Source organism: Oryctolagus cuniculus, chromosome 3 (assembly GCF_051225735.1).
Source record: "Oryctolagus cuniculus isolate XC-2025 breed Fujian yellow rabbit chromosome 3, ASM5122573v1, whole genome shotgun sequence".
Classification (NCBI taxonomy): Eukaryota; Metazoa; Chordata; class Mammalia; order Lagomorpha; family Leporidae; genus Oryctolagus; species Oryctolagus cuniculus.
In genome coordinates this window covers 107,093,689-107,114,463 of record NC_142869.1, presented here as the reverse complement: position 1 = coordinate 107,114,463, position 20,775 = coordinate 107,093,689, and the positions used below count along the sequence as shown (strand labels likewise).

Here is a 20,775-nt window from a genome sequence, read left to right as displayed (position 1 = left end):
GTTCCAAAGTGTGGCAGGTAGGATTCACTATAGTTAAGAAATTATCTTCAAATGGAGACCAGAGCTGAAATTTACTCAAGAGCTCAGGGCTTGCACAATGGTAGTGTAAATAGCTCTGGTGATGTTACCTAAGACTGGAGTCTTGTGCAAAACAAGGGCAACTGGGAGCTTGCTTCAGGGGCCTTCTCTTCCAGATTCTAAGACACACCAATGCTTCTAGCTGTTCAGCTGAACCCCCAAGGTGGTGCTGAGTGCTGCAATAGACTTGAGAACAAGTGTTGAGATTTGCATAAAAGATATCACAGAAGGGTATTTTGGGCATGGTTAATTTTATGAAGAAAACATTCACTTTTGGCTTGTTTTTTTTTTTTTAACACTTCAGTTGATTCATGACCAGGTGTTCTGGGGGACAACAGTGGGTAAGGGTTAAGAGCAAAAGGTGGAATGATAAATGGAATCCACTCTTGTACCTGCCTGTTGAAAGTGCAAGTTACAGAAGTTCTCTGAAGCGCACTCGGTGCCCTCATCTGTGAAAGGGGAGTGATGGTATCTACGGAGGATTTAGATGAGAAAAGCATACAGTGCCAGCCATGACACCCATGCAGATCACACACCAAGGAGACAGCAGCAGTAAGATCCAAACACAGTTGCATGCGTTTTCTTCCTATGTCTACTTGTTCTTCTGGAAGTTCTTTCATAGAAAATGGTGCTGGGTGGGCATCCCTGAACTTCCACCTGAGGTGGAAGCAGTTAAAGCTTTAGTCATGTCACATAGTCTTAACTATCAGCTCTGCTATTTACCAAATGCTTTTGTCACTTCATAAGCATTGTCTATTATTATGTGTGTCTGCTGCCAACCAAAGGAATGTCGACAGAAATCAGAGCATAACACTAGGCAATTTTATCACATCCTTTTATTAACAACTTAATACAAGTCTGTACATTGCATGTGCTGAAATCAACCCACTCCTGAAAACTGAAAAACCAGCATTTCTAGACCACTTCAGGCTTTGGTTATAAGTGCCATCTTCTACAGAGAAATCACATAGTGTAACCAAACAACTTAAGAATAGAAAGAAGAAAAAAAAAAGATGTTCCACAGGAATGGAGAGATTATTTATGCACAAACAGCTGAGGGTCATTTCTAGCTTTACGTGATTCACTACACACTCTGGAATGTTCAGTTCCTCTTCTACGGTCCTACAACCAGACACACAGCAACTAAGAACTTGGCCACAGGTCCTGCCTAGACGCTCATCAACATGAAACAAAATATTTATATAAATAAGTCAATTAAACCTCACAAAAACTAAAGAAACACAAGACAAAAGTCCAACAGGCAATAAAAACTGTACAGTGTTGGTCAGTCTTTTATATTTGAAAAATGTGTAACTTAAAAAAAGTTCTTTATATATATATATATGTATAAAAAAAAGTCTTTCCCATCAGCGTTAGCTGGAGTGAAAACTTGAAGATTCAGACTCGGTTGAAACAGAAGAATGTCCACCCCGCTTTCCTTTGGAGAGAATCTTGAGGCTGGACCCTCTGCTCACAGAGGTGAGTGCGTGCTGAGCAGAGGTTTTAAATTTGGCCCCGAGGAAGGCATACAAGATGGGATTGAGACAACAGTGGAAAAAGGCTAGGGCCTCGGTGATAGAAATCCATTTGTGCACAGTGTTCTCAAACTCACATCCTTGCTTGATGATTTCCAGGAGGATGAATGAGTCGATGCTGATCCCAATGTAGTAGGGCAGCCAGCAGGCGAAGAAGGCCAGGATGAGGATGACAGTGGTCTTGAGGGCCTTGCGCTTCTGGTGGCCCTTGGAGTGTGACAGCTTGGAGATGATTATGCAATAGCAGGACAGGATGACGATACCCGGCAGGATAAGGCCAACCATGATGTGCTGAAACTGGAACACAACCACCCACAGGTCACTGGGGTAGAAGCGGTCACAGATGTACCTCCCCTCTGCCTCTCTGACATTGGCAAAGATGAAATCGGGAATAGTCAGCAGGAGAGCAGGAATCCAGACACCGACGTAGACCACCTTCTCAGCCAATAGCTTCCTTGGCTTCTGACTGTTAGTGGCATGGACGATGGCCAGGTACCGATCCAGACTGATGAAGGCCAGGATGAGGACACTGCTATAGAGGTTGACTGTGTAGATGACATGGACAGCTTTGCACAGGAACTTCCCGAAGTACCAATTCGCCACAGCATCCACTGCCCAGAAGGGAAGCGTGATGACAAACAGGAGATCGGCCACCGACAGGTGCAGCCTGTACTTGTCTGTCATGCTTCTCTGCTTCTTCTGGTAACCCATGACCAAGATGACCAGCCCATTGCCCACTATGCCAGTCAAGAAGATGATGGAGTAGATGGTGGGCAGGAAGATGCGGTTGAAATGGGCGTTTTCCTCCCGGAAGCAGGGCTCCTTTATGGAGTCATAGTCCCCTGAGCCCAATTCCTCCGTGTAGTTGTCTGAAGTGTAAATCTGCAAGAGAGGCAAAGGAAGGCACGTTCATTTCCATGTTCAGCAATTGTTCACCATGCTCGAGCTGTAGAGAACGTTTACGTCTTAAACAAGAATGCATAACACTCACGGCAGGCTAGCTTTCTGCAGGCAATTCTGAAGTCCTGGGGCAAGGGTACAAGAGAATTATCGTAGAATCCTGCAGCCCCTCTTTCCCATCTTTCCCCAGAGTCACTTCATTATATCCCTCTTTACTGGAACCAATTACAAGATTTTTTGTTAAGAACAAAAGGGCACTGAGATTCTGAGGGTTTCAAAGTCACATCTTGGCTAACTCTTCTGCCCCGCCCACTAGAGGGAGGAATACAACCTTAGGAGGGGGAGGAAAAAAAAACCTACAAACACAAAGAGGCCACTCCCAGGCGGCATGGGTGTCTGGGTGGTGTAGGGGTGGAATCTAACGTTGGGTGGGGGTAGGAGCTGGGACTAACTTTTTGTAAGATTCGCTAGAACAAGAAAGAGAGGAGGGAGAGGCCCTGGGGTGTCCCAAAGACTCTCTCCAAAGGCACAAAACGTTTTTCCCACGCCTGTCCAAACCCAACCCAATGCTTCCAGCAACTCACAGTGGGATAAGAGAACGCGGGCTTAAAGCGAAGGCCCTTTGGAGCTTGGGGTACTGAAGGCTCGCGTTAGACCAGCCAACGGCACCCCCTAACCCAAGAGGGCACTCATCGCAGGCGTGGGTCTTTTGCCAGGCTCCTGTTTATCATTTGGCGGGTTCGGGAGGTTAGGGAGCGCGGCATTTTCCTGGGTGGGGAAAGTCACGGGGTCCGCACCCCGTGGTCCTGCCCCAAGTTTCATTTCCTCACTCTCCCGCCTGGCTTCCCAACCCCGCCACGGATCCAGTGTAAATGGGCTCTGAGGTGGGCAGCTGGAAGCCTCCTGGCGGCGGGCACGCCGGGGACCTGGTCGCCCCAGCGCTGGGAGGCCGCGGCCGCCTACCATGCCCACTGCTGGTGGGCATTGGTCCCAGGGGCTCTGCCCGGCTGCGCGCCGGGCTTGTTCCGCAGGGTGCTGGAGAGACTGGGCGGCTCCGCGGCGAGCGCCTTTGAATTGCGCGCCGCGAAAGGAAACGAAAAGCGTCCGTAGAGAGCCGGTTTCAAAAGGCTTCAGGAAACCACCGACGGTTAAACACCGCAATTGGGCTCGGCGAGAGCCAAACGGTCTCTCCACTTGCACCTGCTTGTCTTCGCCGCGGCGGCCGGGCAGCCCAGGTGCGGACCCAACACCCTCCCGCGCTAAGTCCCAGCCGCGCAACGCTTCGCCTTCGCCGTTAGCGGCTGCACGGTGTCTCCCACACAACCCTCTGGGCTCTGCCGATCCCTAAACCTCGGGGCCCATTCGCAGCCAGGGAAGGGCTACGCGCCTCCGACGCCCGCTACGTCTGCGCCTCGGTCCCAAGGCGCTCAGGCTACAAAACCGGCCGCCTCCCAGCTGCTGCCACCACTCAGACCGCTCAGGCAATTGGCGCGGAAGGGCCGCCTTTCTTTCCCGCCCTCTGCCCACCGAGCCCGGGCACTGGCACTGGCACAGTTCCGCGGGTGGCCAAGAGTTTAGCAAGCAAGTGCCCAACGGCAAGAACGGTCCACCCGATCCTTTGCCAGAAGTTAACCAAGAAGGCAGTCTCATCTGGGTTATTTAGCCCAGGCGCGATCCCCTCCACCTCCAAATTCTGATAACCTAACTTGCTCCGAGAAAACCTTGCTCTCAAGAAGAGACCGAGGGTCTGAGCGCTGGCGCCGCGCGCGCTACTTCGGTGCACTTGTGCACCGAATGTTGTTATGTTTGCAAACAGCTCGAAAACCGGCGGGCGCCCCAAGACTCAAGGGGTTGAGTGGGACACACGCAGCCACCCAACGCTCCGTTTCCAAGCTTTTCTCTGCTTACAAAGAAGATCCCAAGTCCTACCCCCACCTGGCTATAATCACGAAAACTGCCCGTGCACTGGCACTTCCAACGTTCTAGTCTCTTCTGCCCGCTCAGAAAGTGGCTGCGCTCTAAGTTCAAGCGTGGGCACGTTTAGGACAAAACAGGTTGAAACTGGACTTACACTGATCCCTTCCATGGTGACTGCTCGCTCTCCAGCCGCGGTGGCTACCGGAGCACCCAAGTCCTCGAGGACACTTTGCTACCTGCTGCCGCAGCCAACAACTGAAGTTTCTGACCGAAGCTGGACTTTTATAAAAACACGCTCCCAGAGCAGCGCATGCGCAGAGCGGGTGGGCAGGCGGGCGGGGCCGGGAGGGGAGGGGAAAGGCAGGGTGGGGGAGAAGCGCGGGCCACCAGGAGGAACACACAAGGGCTCGGGGGCAGCGTGCCCCCTTCGGAAGCCGCCGACTGAAGGCTCTTAGGGGGTTGATCGCGTCCTGGTCCCTGCGCCCGGTGGGCCATCGCGGAGGCATTCTCGAATTTGGGGAAAGCACGATGTCCCTGGAGCGAGGCGGGAAGCTTTGGCTGGGACGCGTCCGGGCGTGGCGCATCCATCCTTGCTCACGTGGATGGATTTTCACACCTGGAAATGCTAACTAACACTTGGAGACCCCCGATGCGCAGGGCGGGGAGGAGACTTGAGGGAGTGACCCAACCAGTAGGCGGCAATGTTGGAAGTGGGGCCAAGCACCTGACTCCACTCTCCGCTTTTTGAGCAGTTAAGAATCCGCTCAGAAGGTGAGGCAAGTTCCCTCCGTCGGAGCACAGCTCTCCGTGCACGTTCGCAATAATAACACCGGGGAAGCTAGGGGTTGTCATAATTACGGAGACTGTGATGGGGAAGAAGATGCGTATTCCTGCAGGAATATCCAGTGGTGGCTCCCAGTTGCATGAATGGTGCTTTAAAAATTATGAAAGGGTGCTTTATTAGAAAAGAAATGTGGAGTCTATGGCATTTTGAACTTGTACAGAATCACTCGTTATCCCCATACCGCTCTGTGAGTTTTCATGACAGAGGTCCATTTGGTCAACTGATACCTATCGAGGTCGGCCTGCGAGCCGCGCACTGTTGCAGGCTCTGCAGATCCAGCCGCGGGCCAGACGCCCGCACCCCCAGGAAACAGCAGAAACGGTTTAAACAGCAAAAGTCGGCTTGAACCGTTCCCCTCCTCCCCCGCTCCGGCCCCAGACCCGCAGTTCTGGCGTCTTCTGCGCTGGGGACAAGCGTGGGCACAGATGACAATTTGGGCTGTAGAGCTGGACGGGGCAAGGGATGAGGACTGGACGGTTAAAGCAATCGCAGACGGGATGGGGTTTGCGGTGGGCGCCCAGACAGTGCCTTCCAGCCCCGCGTCACTTGCCGCCGGCGCCGTGCCTGGGTGGGGCGGAGCCGAGAAAGTACGCGACCGCAGGCGGGAGGCCGCAGGAGTGACAACTGAGACCGAGGTGGGAGCGTCGGGCGGCGCGAGCCACGGTTGCGCCGATCCAGACAACAGACTCCCTCCACCCGGGGTGGGTCCCTAGGAGAGGGATTGCCCAGACTGGACCATAAACACTACCTCCTTCCTTATCGAAAGATAAAAGCTTGCAGCCTGGGGTGTTCCAGAGCTAGCGCGCAGGCTGAGAGCAGCGTGGTTTTCCTCTTTCCTATTTGTCGGTAGAGTCAGCACTTGCACCCCAACGGGAAAGCTGAAAGTAGTAAGCTCAGAGACCGCCGCATTAGGACATACACTCCTGTCTAGATGAGACTACTCGTGGAATCGCATTATGTAGAATTTTCCAGAAACTTTGAAGAGTGCTGTTATTTTACCAAATCATTACTACAACCCCAGGATTTTCATATTTGCATACATGGACTCGAATTTCAGCCCGGTTGCCATGATTTGCTGTTCACAAGTCGGTTTTATCCTGAGTATTAGTTGCATTTGGACTTCAAAACTCCTCTCTTCACAATGGCTAAAACCATTGTGAAGAGGGCGGACTCCCTTAAACCTGCTCCACAAGAGACATTTGGAAGAAAATTAGTTGCATAATAAATATTTGTTGATTGTTGGCAGACAAAAGAAAGCTCCTTTGTTTATCTGAAGACTCCTTGTAGATCCTTTTAGGTATATCTGCTGGAAGGAAACCAGTAATTAAAAGAACAATGAAATGCTGTTTGTTGTCTATCAAATTAGCCAAAAACATTTTTTTAAAGATAATATTTGTTTTCCAGATTTGAAAAGACCAGCTGTCTCTCACTTGTCACTGGTGGGAATGGGGGTTGGGACAGTCTCCCTGTTACACATTTTGTATTCAGTAGGGAGCTTGGAACAGCAGTTTACCTTTAAAAACTTACCCTAAGGAAACAGGGCTTGTGCTACAAAGATACTTGTGGAAGCATTATTTATGATGGTGAAATAGCTGTGTAGCCCTAAATGTCCACTGTTTACTGGAAGAGTTGAAAGTGTTTCTATGCATCCATATGTGGAATTTTGTGTGGACACTGCAAATGGTGCTTGTGGAGAATTTTTATTGATATGGGAAAATACTTAGGAAACATTAAGTGTAAAAAGTAGGATTCAAAATTGTGTGTATCTGAGGTTGAAATATGCAGTAGGACAAGATTGGGAGGAAAGCCACAATTTCTTTAGCAGTTTCCACTGGGTGTGGAATTATATTGGCTTTTTATTTTCTTCCTTGCACTTTTCTATGCTTTCCAAATTCTCTGTAATAGACATGAAGCATTTTCACATTCAGGAAAAATGTCAATGAGTTCCTTTTTTTTTTTTTTTTTAAAGATTTATTTGAAAGGCAGAGTTACAGAGAAAGAGATGGAGTGACAGCGAGAGAGAGAGGTCCTCCCTCTGCTGGTTCACTCCCCAAATGTCAGCAATGGTTGGAGCTGGGCCAAACTGAAGCCAGAAGCCCGGAGGAACCTCCTCTGGGTCTCCCACGCAGGTACAGGGGCCTAAGCACTTGGGCTATTCTCCACCGCCTTCCCAGGCACATTAGCAGAGAGTTGGTTTGGAAGTGAAGCAGCTGGGACTTGAACCAGTGCCCATCTGGGATACTGGTGCTGCAGGCAGAGGCTTAACCTAGTATGACAGAGCACCAGCACCAATAAGTTTTATGACAAAAGAAAAAGGAGCTAAAATGTCCTTCTTCTCATATTCTTTCACTTCCTGAAGTATCCACTTAGATATTTCTACTAGATTTGATGACCTTTTCCCTAACAGTCCTCTTTTTTTATGTTTCAAGGAACGAGCTCTGTTTATTTTTCCCTGAGCTAATCCTACCTAATTTCTTACTCTCAACTGCTGTATGATGTACTTTATAAAATGAATAGGGGTGGGCATTTGGTGTAGCCGTTAAGATTCAGCTGCTTGGGACACCACCTCCCGTATTGGGAGTGCCTGAGTTTGAGTACCGGCTCTGTGCTGATTCCAGCTTCCTGCTAATGTGAACCCTGAAATGGTGGGTCCAGGAGTTGGGCCCCTGCCACCGACGTGGAAGACCTTGTTTGAATTCCTGGTTCCTACATTTGGGGAGCATTTGGGAAGTTACTCTCTATCTGTCTCACAAATTAAAAAAAAAATCTGAAAACAAAGCTGATGTATTGAGTGCTTGCTGACCCTCGATAATCCCCTTAACAACTCTGCAAGGTGTGTGCAGGTTCTGTCACCGCTAATCCAGGGTAAGAAAGCGAGGTCTGGTGAGAGTGCAGAAGCGTCTTCGATCACATGGAGCATGTGCACTGGGTCTGTCAGGCTCCAGAGCACAGGCTCACCCCATCACATCACCACGTCTCCCTTTCTCTGGCCTCTGCAGTCCATGCTCGGCAAGTTCTCTCTGAAGGGTCATTTGGCATTTACTTTTGTACTTCTAGAGGGGCATCCCTTGTGACGTTATTCAACTTTTAAATGTTAGAACACACACTCATGACCTCTTCCCCAAACATTTTAGCTCTCTTAAAGTCAGTGTCCAGATGTCCTCTATCCAGCTAGCCCACTTCTGACCAAATTGTGGGCTCCCTAAGCACTCATTGAGCCTTTATTCAAAGAATTAATGGCTTTTCTGTATGGCTGTAGCAACAGAGCTGGGCTTAGGAGTTGTCAAGACATTGGCAGGGTCCCCAAGTTACCAGGTTGGCTTTAACCCAGAGAATAACGAGCCTTGGCCACAATTTGAAGAGGAGGCATACAAATCCAGGCACACAGTGGCAAGCATCCTGCCACCTCCTGCTGCTCACTCTACTGCTGAGTATGTGTGCCTGTGTATGACAGCAAGCTCTACCATGTCCCCAACCAGGCTCCAAGTCAGGGGAGAAAGCTTAGGAACAGAGCTCTTCCTGATGGTGGGGACAGGAGGAGGTGGCAGTAATGAACTTCAGAATGTACATCACTCACCCCTCCCTTGTCCCTTAAAAAAACTGACCACATTTCTTTTTGAAAGGAAGCAAAAAAGTGCAGGCTTCCTTGATGGTAGGAGAGAATACTCAAAGGGACAAAGTTAATGTTTTCCCAAGCGATTAAAAAGAAAAGGAGGCTATTTCCCAAGGGGCATGTAATTCTAGCAGAGGGTTACAAATCTCCAAGAGACAATGCTATCAGATGTCAACTATTTCCGAGCTGGTGTTGGGTGGGAAAGGCAGTGCTTGGCCTCCCCGGCCTCCCCGCACCCAGCCCACTCCTCCTTCACTGAGTCCTCTGTGTCCAACACCTGCTGATAAAAATTGACTTTGGAGAGTAAACCTAAGCCTTTTGGTCTTGCAGCTCGATACCAATTTAGGAAAATTATTACTGGCCTTCCGGGAATCTGTTTAACCCTAAATTTAAGTCAGATCTTGAATCTCCAAAAGGTCTTCTTTCACAAAAATGAGAATGTTAGTGATTTTTCTATAAAGCTTCATAGTAGTCAAAAAACAACTTTGTACAAAATGTTGTACAAAGAGAAAAAGTTAGACTGGGAAACAAATCGAGGCAAATCAGAGTGACCCTGGTCCATCATTATAGCAAAGCAGCCACTTCATTAACAATGTGGTGATCATTGCTTGGCTAATTCCGCTGCCAGGAGGTTGGATGGTTAAAGTTTGCTGTGCTTCTGCGGCAGGTGCTGTGTGGCTTTGTGGGTGTGAAGAACAGCAACAAACAGACTCAGTGTGCTGTTGCCTCAGAAATTATGGTGTCAACCTGGGAAGGAGGGCACGACTTGAAGAAATCACTGAGTGAACACACACTGTTCTCCATGGAGACTTGCCATTGTTTTCCTTAAACTGGTAGCTTATTGGTGGTGACCTCAAGCAGCTATATAACAAGAGGAGCTGCCTAGGGCCCTATGGGCAGTCAGTGTTTAAAGAGAACTGTATATCCCATGGCAGAGCCACGGTGCTCCCAGAAATGTGGTGATCTGATCACTCAGACAGATGCCCTTTAACACTACCAAGGGCATAATGTGAGCAGAAGTGATGTGGGCAAGGGCCTATTTGTATTTTTACTCCAGACTTGTCATGCACAAAGATATGTATTCTAAGTGCTGACACAGATAAGATGCACAAAGGAATTAGCTTATTTAAAAGGTGACGAAGTGAACACACATACACACACACATGAGCATGGGTCATCCTACACAGAGAAATATGGATCATGAGTGGGCAGTGGGCCTGAAGATTTGCCTGTGAAAGGAAAAGGGAGACAGAACATCTGGGAGCTCCTCCAGCCTTAGTTTCTGGAGTAGGAGAGACCCCTCTCCCAGTTGTTAGCCTCCTTTATGAGGTCTGGCTGGTACCCCTCTAGGCGTGAATCCTCATGGGAATTATTTGGCACCTCCACAACTTCCATGTGGAGCTCAATATCCATATCTTCATGGCATCTTCTTCTTAGGTCTGGGATGAAGCAGAGGCATCCCAGGAAAGGGGGCATTTTGACTGACAGGTAGGAGGATGGACTTACACATGGGGACTTGTGATTTCTCACTCAACAATCCTAAATTAACTTCCTACCTATTTATCCCATATCAGAAGGATAGGGTTGGAATTGTTTGTGTGTGTAGGGAGAGTCATGTAATGCTTTGTTTGAGTTTCTAAATCTAAAGGCTTGATTATGCCTTGTAGGTCTAAGATACAAGTGAAAGTCCTTACATATTGAAATGAGCGAGACAGTAGAGAGTGGTAGGGACTGTGCAGAACTAGAGGGTACATGCCCTGTCAAAAAGCACCAGCCATGGGACCTATGTTGTGGCATAGTGGGTTAAACTGGTCATCTGAGATTGGAATGCCAGTTTGAACCTTAGCAGAGTATGCTTCTGATCCATCTCCCTGCTAATCTACCTGGGAAGACAGAAGAAGATGGCCCAAGTATTTGGGTCCCATCACCCCTGTTGGAGACAAGCCTTAGGTGCCATTTGGGGGAATAAACCAGCAGATGGAAGATCTCCCCCAACCCCTGCCACCACTGCTCCATCTCTAGCACCCTCCCTTAAAAACAAAAGCATCAGCCACTACCTGTCATTGCCCTATGTAGGAATTTGGGTCATATCTTCACATTTTTTGAGAACCTGAATGTCCTGATTTTTAAATTTGAAATGTTTCAACTTAAAACTGTTGGTTCAACACACACACATATGCACACAACTGTGCAAGCTTCTGGTTTACATTGGCCTAAGGAGTTGGCTCTAGGCATCAGAAGAAAGGATGGGGAGGCCTTTTGGTCTAGCAGGTAAGATGCCTCTTGAGATGCCCACACACCATATGGAAGTGTCTGGGTTTGGTATGTGGCTCTGCCCCGGACTCCAGCTTCCTGCTAACACACACCCTGGGAAGCAGCAGGTAATGGCTCAAGTAGTTGGAATTGAGTTCTGGGCTGTTGGCTTCAGCCTGGCCCAAACCCAACTGTTGTAGGCATTTGGGGGAATGAACCAAGAGATAAGAGCTCTGTCTGTTTGCCTCTCAAATCAATAGATTTTTTTTAAAGAAAGAAAGGTTGAGATTAGAGACTGGGAGATTTTGGGGGGTTAGAATAAACATACACAGGCAGCAATGGACATAGCTACAGCTGGCCTAGAATGGGGCTGACATTGTGGTGCAGCAGGTTAAGCTGCCATTTGTGATACTGGTTCCCATTGATTCTGGCTCTGTTTTGAGTCCCAGGTACTTTGCCTCTGATCCAGTTTTCTGCTAATGCACCTGGGAAAGCAGCAGAAGATGTCCCAAGTGGGATACTAGGATAGAGTTCCTGGCTCCTGGCTTTTGCCCGGCCCAGACCTAGCTGTTGTAACCATTTAGGGAGTAAACCAGTGGATAGAAGATTCTTCTCTTTCCCTGCTGCTCTTTCAAATAAATCAATCGCTCTGCTCTTCTTTTCTTTCTTTCTTTATTCTCTTTTTATTTTTTAAAAACTCCTCTTGGTGTGGTCTCTGCATTGGGATTTACCCATCTCTTTAAGACCACAATTAGCTCTGAGTTGATCCTACCTTGTGGCTCCTGACTACACTGAGGCCACTATTTGGGACCTTGAGAAGAATTAACAAGCTCTATGTGACTCATATTCCTCAACTCCTTTCCCATCCCCAGCCCTCTGCTTTCTTAGCTATCTTGACAGGACTTCTCTTTCAGTTATTGTAGGTCATCCTCCTTCAACAAGAGGGATGCTGTTCCTTCTTCTCTTTAGTTAGGAGGAGTGATTAGTTAGAAAGGAGGATTATAAGCTGGACTAGCTTAGTGGTGCAGAGCCTGGGGCATTGGAATTGGCCCATACAGTCTTCTGAGTGCCCACTCTGCACAGTTCTTCCAATTCCAAATTTAGAAACATCATGTTGGTAGCTTAAAATTGGTATGACTATTTAAAATGTGGAAATCGGGGGCCGGCCCCGTGGCTCACTTGGTTAATCCTCCGCCTGCGGCGCTGGCATCCCATATGGGCGCCGGGTTCTAGTCCTGGTTGCTCCTCTTCCAGTCCAGCTCTCTGCTGTGGCCCCGGGAAGGCAGTGGAGAATGGCCCAAGTGCTTGGGCCCCTGCACTGGCATGGGAGACCAGGAGGAAGCACCTGGCTCTGGCTTTGGATCGGCGCAGCACGGCCGTGCCGGCCATTTGGGGGGTGAACGCACGGAAGGAAGACCTTTCTGTCTTTCTCACTGTCTAACTCTATCTGTCAAATAAATAAATAAAAAATAAAGTGTGGAAATCAACAAATGTGATAAATCAAGGCTTCTTTTCTGAGAGCACATGGTTTTCCAGTCTGGATACTAGGCAAGCATTTCTCTAAATCTCTTTCCTTTGTTATAATATCCGGACAGCAGTAATATTTCACTTTTTTGACTGTTGGGAAGGTTAAATATGATATGTGTGTAAATTCTTTATTGTCATAAGGGACACATAGTCAATGTTCAATAAACATAACCTATTATTAGTATAGGTTCTTATTGCAACTGCCAAAATATCTTTTTTGCCAGTAGAAGGCTTTGATTAACCAGGCAAATGGCTTTCTCCACCATTACCCACAGAAGTGAGCTAAAGGGAAATGGAGCCTTAAATAAAGTGTGAAACGTTCTTACTTCTAATTATGGACCAGAAGAGAGACATGTGTGATGAGGGAAGGAAGGAGAAGTAATAAAGAGTTTCTCATGTGTGCCTTGAAAGCCCCTCCTGTAGTTAGTGAGTCTCGGATTCAGGAGATTGGAAGGGGTCTTTGAAACCATTTAGTCCTACTTTCCAGCCAGTGGAAGGAGCTCCTTCTACAGCCCCACACAGGTGGTCCCATCTCTAAACACTCCCAGGAATGGGCAGCCCGTTCCTTGGAAAGGAAGCGCATCCCATGGCTGGGCAAACCCCAACATCACAGAGCCCTTCCTTTGTCTTAGGGACCTGTCTCTCCTGGTTTCTACCTACTGGGTCTAACTCAGGGAGAGTTTAGATGAGATGCCAAGAGAGGAAGCCAAGGAAGGCAGCAGCCAACCATCCCAAGGCTAAAGTAAAACCTGCTCTTTCCAAGCCACTTATTTCTGCATGCTCAGGGGTGAGTCTAATGAGAGGCCTCTTTGTTCCATTAGCAAGTTGGGGAAAGGAATAGGGCCAGGTTGGGTTTTCTTTTCATAAAAGAAATCATCTCCAAACATGGAAGATCTGGGGATTAAGTGACTCAAAAGGTTTAGTGCGAGACTTTTTAAGGTCTCCTGAGACTTTCAAATGTACTTGCCTTGGAGAGGAAGTGTGGGAAAGCAGCAGCTTTGGAATTCACTGATAAAGAATGAGATTAACCCCATCTTTGCATTAGGTGAAACCAGGTTAAAATGAATACTTAAAACATTGTCTAAATGGATTTCTTTTTAGCCCATGCTGATGGAGGCCTTGAGAAACTGCGTCATCATCGGGCGACCCTCCCTGCCCACCTTCTACCAAATGTCTGGGACATTTCCTGGAATCTCTGTAAGTTGAGAACGGCTCTGGGTTGGAGCAAGAACTGTTTTTGGAGCCATTTAAAACTACAAGGCGATGTGTTTCAGGTTTTATTTTTTTGTTTTTAAAGGTTTATTTTATTTATTTGAAAGGCAGAGAGCGAGAGAATGAATGAATGAATGAAATAGATTCTCCATCTGCTGGCTCACTCCCTAAACGGCTGCAAAGGCTGGGACTGGGCCAGGCCAGAGCCAGGAACTCCATCCAGGTGTACCATATGTGTGGCAGGGGCCAAGCACTTGGACCATTATCCAACCCGTGCTCCAAAATGCTATGCTGGCATCACAGGTGTGGCTTATCCTGTTGCACCATAATGCCACCCCTGGTGTTTCAGGCTTCTTCCATTTTCTCCCCCTTCTCATTTATCTGTGGTTAACCAGCTGTGGCATGATCCCCAGAGCTGTGTTTTCTGTGGATTAATTCAACCTCCATAGCTGTACTTGAGTTTGAGAACTGAGGTAGGGCAGCCCCCAGAGAAAAAGAGCATGGAGGGTCTGGGTCTCCCCACCCTCCCTTCAGCTCACATGTAGATGATTTATTGCTTCTTTGGGGTCAGAGGCAACAGAAAGACCTCCACAGAGACACTAGGAACAATGAGAGACAACTTGGATCAATCCTTTCCGCAAGCAGGTCTCCATTTGCACACCCAGGTTGCTGAGAGCTTTATCTCTGCTGATAAATGACAGGGCACTCTGCTCCATTGTCCAGCACTTCCCTAAACTGGTGTAGGCTAGGTACCTTGAGGCTGAGTAGGACTTCTGCTCTCAACCAGGTCAATTTTCACATCAAGTTTCCCACTGTGGCAGCTGGTTGCTTTTCTGAAGGGGATTTTTTTTTTCCTGTTGCCTTTCACCCACATGATGTGTGCTAAGGTTTTGTCAAATTTGGCAACTGGTCAGCCTAAAAAAAAAAACCACCCACTCTCTTTCAACCAAAGCCCTGCCCCACTGCTCTCACCCACGTATGCACATGACAGCGTGCGCTCATGCACACGCACGCTCATACTTACGTGAGATTGTAACCAGCCACTCCCAAAACCCAACCTCTTTAGGGTTTCTGAGGTTTGATTTTTTTTTGAGATTTTATTTATTTATTTATTTGATAGGTAGAGTTACAGACAGAGAGAGGGAGAGACAGAGAGAAAGGTCTTCCATCCACTGATTCACTTCCCAAATGGCCACAACGGTCAAATCTGGACCAATCAGAACCTAGGAGCCAGGAGCTTCTTCCTGGTTTCCCATATGGGTGCAGGGACCCAAGGATGTGGGCCATCTTCCACTGCTTTCCCAGGCCATAGCAGAGAGCTGGACCAGAAGTGGAGTAGACAAGACTCAAACTGGTGCCCATATGGGATGCCAGCACCGCAGGTGGAGGCTTAGCCCACTACACCACAGCACTGCCCCGGGTTTCTGAGTTTTGAAATCCCAGCAGCTCTCTCTTTGGTATTTGCCTGTCCCTCTGCCATAACCTCCAATCAGAAAGAGGAAAGTCCACTGAGGCACTACCATGGATTTCTCTATTGTTCTCTGTCTAGGGTTCATGTAATGAAGGTCCCCAGATCAGTCTAGAAACTGGGAACCCCTGACTCTGGCAAGCACTTCCTCCACCCTTGACTCTCCTGGGAATAAGTTCTTGGAGAGTTTTTAGCTTCTTTTATGTATTTATTTAGTGCTTATTTTTTCGAGATGTAGAGAGAGATGGAGATAGACAAAGAGAAATCCCATTTGCTGGTTCACTTGCAGTGCCCACAATGGCCAGGGCCAAAGCTGAGAAATGGGAACTCATTCCAGGTCTCCCATATGTGGGGCAAGAACCCAAATATTAAACCCATCCCTGCCACCTCCCAGGGAGCATTGGCAGGAAGCTGGAGTCAGGAGCAGAGTGCGGTATCAAAGCCAGACCCTCTGCTAGGAGAGGTGTGGCATCCTCACCACTAGGCCATGTGCCCACCTTAGCTTGGTTCTTGAAAGCCCAGGTGTACAGAGACATTTCTTCTGTTCATTCTCCAGCACTCAAGAGAATTCTAGAGAACTTTACTTCCTATAATTTGTATTGTGAAAACAATAGGCTGTTTCCCAAATATGAAACATACTTAATTAGGTATATTTTTTTCAAACTATACACTTCATTTCCTTCTTTAAAATCCGTTTCTCCCCACCCCCACCCCCTTGAGTCGGAAAGAACCACTTAGAATGCTCTGATCTCCAGACCTGTTGTCTGCAATGTCCCACTCCATGCCTTTGTGGCTCCCCTGCTTCTTGCAACAGAATGAGATGTGTTGAATGAACTCTGGGTAAGAAATAGCTGGAAGTAGGGGAGTGTGGCGCATCTAGAAGAACCTGAAATTGGCAAAAATAAGTCAGCAGAAAGTCTGTGTTTCTCTCCCCCTTCTGTCGCCCCACTTTGCTTTACATATAAACATCTTTTGAGAGTGAGGGAAGTGGGTTTTACTATGCAAGCCCTCCCTGCTCTGAGTTGCTGGGGTGAGAAGCCCTGGGAGCAGATGTGTACATGCACGTGTCTGAGTTTCTCCACTAGCCAGAGGCAGTGGTGTAGGTCCTGTAATCTCCCTGGTCTGGGCTCATCTTCCAGAATTGCATGGAAACCGAGGCAGCCACAGTAAACCAGGCATGTGTATCTCATGATAGAGACTCTCAGACTCCTGAGGAGGCCCCTAGACAGCCCTTCCGGTGACGCTACGCTGAATCTCCCCCAAGAAAACCTGGATGTGGGGGTGAAAATGTTGAGGGGTGGAGAAGGACTTTTGCCCAGAGAACCATTAAGGCAAAGACTTGGTAGTGTACAGCAGCAGGCTCTGCTCTGGGAGCTGGAGTCAGTGGCTTCCCCCAGGCTGTGGAAATGTGAACAAGCAGCAGGGGAGACAGCAGTGTGACAAAGAGGAGCTTACCAGATTTTGAGGTGTAAGGCATCTATCAGGAAGTTCCAGTAACTGTTTATTATGCAGAGTTGCTATTGATATGAAAACCATCCAGAATAATTAAAAAGTTAAAAGTTAATTATTACAAAGATCAGATGTCTTAATGAAATCTACTTTAGATGAAGATGAGATTCTACCCATTCTACCCATTCAGGCCCAATTTTTGGCCTGAAGTGGGGGTGGCAATAGGTGGTAGAGTTTGCCATAGGTGAAAATCTAGGTGGATGGTGAGGTTTAGCTTCTCTTGTGTGAGGGAGATTTTCACATAACTCTCACACTACCTTGGATGTGTCCCCTAGCATTTCATTTTCATTTATCTTTACAACCTGCCTTCTCCTTCAGGGACTTGTCTCCTTGCTCTCTCTAGCCTATTCTGATTTCCTTCTCTTCTATTTCTAAGGCTTATTCATTCCCTCCCTTCCACCCCCTTCCTTCCTTCTCTCCCTCTCTTCTTCCCCCTTTCCCTCCCTTCCTTCTTTCCTTCTTTTTTTTCTTTCCTTCCTTCTTCATTCCATTAACTGAATGAGTAGCTAAACACCCAGAGCTCTGCCAAGCACTGTTTCCAGATACTAAATGAATAGCATTTGGTGTTAAAAAAAAATTGCTTCGTTATTAGAGAGAGAGAGAGAGAGAGAGAGCAAACTTCCATCTGCTTGTTTACTTCTTAAATGGCCACAATAGCCAGGACTGGGCTAGGCTAAAGCCAGGAGGCAGGAACTTCATCCTAGTCACCCATGTAGATGCAGAGGCCCAAGCACTTGGGCCATCTTCTGCTGCTTTCCCAAGCACATTAGCAGGGAGCTGGATTGGAAGTGGAGCAGCCAGGACTCAAACCAGTGCCCATACAGGATGACTGCATTGTAGGCAGCGGATTTACTCACTATGCCACAGAATCAGCCCCTAGATTTTAGTTGCCACAGCACTGGCCCCTAGTTTTTAGGCTGAAGCTAAGTCCGGTTTGGGAGATCAGGTGGGAACACAAGTGATGTGATATAAGCCGGAGCAAGATGGGCTGTGTAGGTGGAGTACAAGCAAGGTTCATCAGGTCAAGAGGGGGCTTTTCACATAGGAGATGTATGTGAAGAATCAGTGGGGTTTTGACCCATGAAGACGTAGGCAGCAAGGAGGATGAAGTGATAAAACACAATAGAAGTTTGGACCAATATGGATCAGGCAGTTTGACTGGAATCCTGTCTGGGGAGGAACACAGAGGCCACAGCACAAATGATCTTATAGGCAAGTCTAAAAGGTGTGGATATTATTCCATCAAGCAATAGGAAAACTGAAGATTTTGAATTTTTGTGGTTGGAGCTTAGCTTTAGAATAATTAATTGGATTTTTGAATGCATTGGAAGGAGAAAGCTGAGGTGAAGAGACCAAGTAGAAACCTTGCTAGTTCAGGTAGGAGATTGCAAAGGTCTGGGCCAGCCAGATAGTGGTGGGAACTGGAAGGAGGCCAAGGAATAGAAGAGATCTTGGAGAACCAACATGCGGCAATTCACTGATAAGAGGTTGAGGAAGAAGGAGGAGGTCAGGGGACAAATATTCATTAGGGTATGATAAGTGGAGATCAAGGGGAGAGCCTGTTTTAGAGGCAAGAAGATGCCATTTAGAGAGAATCTGAAGACACCATTTTATTTTTCTGAGGGCTTACCCTTTTATTTTTTAGAGTTGGTTTCTCAACCAACAAATGTGGGCATTATGTGCAGTACGGTGACATCCTGTGACTGATGTCATTGAGGTGACTTCATCTCCTTGCACATCTGAATGATAATCATCAAAGGTGGCAAAGTTGGTAGACAAAAAATAATCATAGATTTCAAGACCCTTACCTTAAACTCTTGAGGTCTCTATCTGGGCAAGGTCAGATCCAGTGCTGGTTTTGTTGGGTAGGGCGTTTTGTTAGATCAAAGCAAATCGATATGTGGTTATTCAATATCAGTTGGTGCTGGGTCGAGGCTAAGAGCTTCAGAGAAAAGGCAGAAGGAAAGAAGCAAGGGGCCGGTGCTGTGGCGCAGCAGGTTAAAGCCCTGGCCTGAAGCGCCGGCATCCCATATGGGCGCCTGTTCGAGTCCCAGCTGCTCCTCTTCCGATCCAGCTCTTTGCTATGGCCTGGGAAAGCAGTAGAAGATGGCCCAAGTGCTTGGGCCCCTACACCCACGTGGGAGACCTGGAAGAAGCTCCTGGCTCCTGGCTTTGGATCAGCACAGCTCCGGCTGTGGCAGCTGTCTGGGGAGTGAACTAGCGGATGGAAGACCTCTCTCTCTGTCTCTACCTCTCTCCGTAACTCTGTCTTTCAAATGAATAAAATAAATCTTTGAAAAAAAAAAAAAAGATGGAAGCAAATGTCCTATGGAACTTAAAAATTCTAGCCAACATCTGTGATATAATAACAATCCATATTCAGTCATCTGCAGCTTTCACATTTACTTATTTGATGGAACAGGTTGATGGCAGCCACTATTCTTAGACCTCCAAAATTGACCAGGTTTGAATTCAGACAGGAAGTGATTTCAAACCAGTGTGCCCCAGGGGAAGATCTATGTCAGAGATGGAAAAGGAGCTGAGCTTCACAGGGAGGCCATACGGCCACCACACCCCTCATCTCCTAATTGGGCACATTATTGGAATGTCATACTCTAGACATTTGAAATAATTTCAGAGCTCCTTAACTTCAAGAATAATTTTTACCTGAACATTGAAAATAACTTGCTCTACACTGTGGCTTTGCTTATAAATTGTGCCATAATATTTTTTAAAAGATTTATTTATTTATTTGAAAGGCAGAGTTACAGAAAGAGAGAGAGACAGACAGACAAAGAGAGAGAGAGAGAGAGAGAATCTTCCATCCACTGGTTCACTCCCCAAATGGCTGCAACTGCCAGAGTTGGGCCAGGCTGAAGCCAGGAGCCAGGAGCCAGGAGCTTCCTCTGGGTCCCCCAGCTGGGTGCAGGGATCTAACTACTTAGTCCATCATTTACTGCTTTCCCAGATGCATTAGCAGGGAGCAAGATTGACAGTGGAGCAGCTGGGACTGGAACCGGCACACTTAGGGGATGTTGGAGGGGATGTTGGCACTGTAGACAGCAGCTTAACTCACTATACCACAGCACCAGCTCTGTGTCACAATCATATTAAAGAAAATAGGAACCTATTTCCTCTAAACCTTTACTCTATTGTAACAATTGCTGGTCTACTTTTGAGCATCTGATTTAGGTTCTCAAAGTACAAGTTTCTCTTGGCCAACCTTAGATATAACTTGTTATGGGAAAAGGTTGCTTTCAGATCCATTTTCTCTTTCCTTCATGGTCTCACAACACATTTCCAGCCCACTGATTACTCACCAGTGGCTCATCTTTAGCACTGCTTTTCCACAATTTGTATTTCAGGGGTGATATTTACCGTATAGCAGCAAGTTAGGGCAATTGAGTGGTCCACTGACCTTGGACACTGACAGGGTGGTACAATCTGTGAAGAGAGGAGTCCCAAGGAAGTTATTGCAAAGGGTACATATATTCCCAAATGCCAAATCTTAAAGCACACCAAATAAACAATGTGCTACAGTTTGTCAGAAGCATCAGGGTGTTGTTGTGATGAATAAAATACTGAATCTATTTGAAATGTCTTGAATTTGTTAAGAGTTTGTCTTTGTTTTTTTGTGTATGTTTTAAGAGTGTCGATAGATACTACCAGCTTGACCAGCTTCCATCTGGTGGTTCATGAAACTTTGTGGTTATTAAAAGTGATCTTCATGTTTGGCTGAGGAAAGAGTGCCCCGGAGAGAGTACAGTTTTCAATTAGTGACCGGACATAGCCCTCTGGGCTGTCAGAGAGACGGGCTTGAGAGAGGACCAGCATGGAATGGGATGATGGAAGAAATATGTCTTTGTACATGGATCACTACTCATCTTGCAGTAGGGAGCTACAAACCAAGAACCAAGCA

General features: G+C 47.4%; 1 protein-coding gene across 1 annotated transcript; it reads right to left on the bottom strand.

Annotated features, from left to right (window-relative positions):
- Window positions 1-899: 899 nt before the first annotated feature.
- On the bottom strand, window positions 900-4,687 carry CXCR4 (C-X-C motif chemokine receptor 4). Its single transcript, XM_002712124.6, has 2 exons — window positions 4,585-4,687; window positions 900-2,495 (listed from the first exon to the last, which is right to left on the bottom strand). Exons 1-2 carry the CDS (start codon window positions 4,597-4,599, stop codon window positions 1,452-1,454), a joined length of 1,059 nt encoding a protein of 352 aa, XP_002712170.1. The 5' UTR covers window positions 4,600-4,687; the 3' UTR covers window positions 900-1,451.
- Between the last annotated feature and the right edge of the window lie 16,088 nt (window positions 4,688-20,775).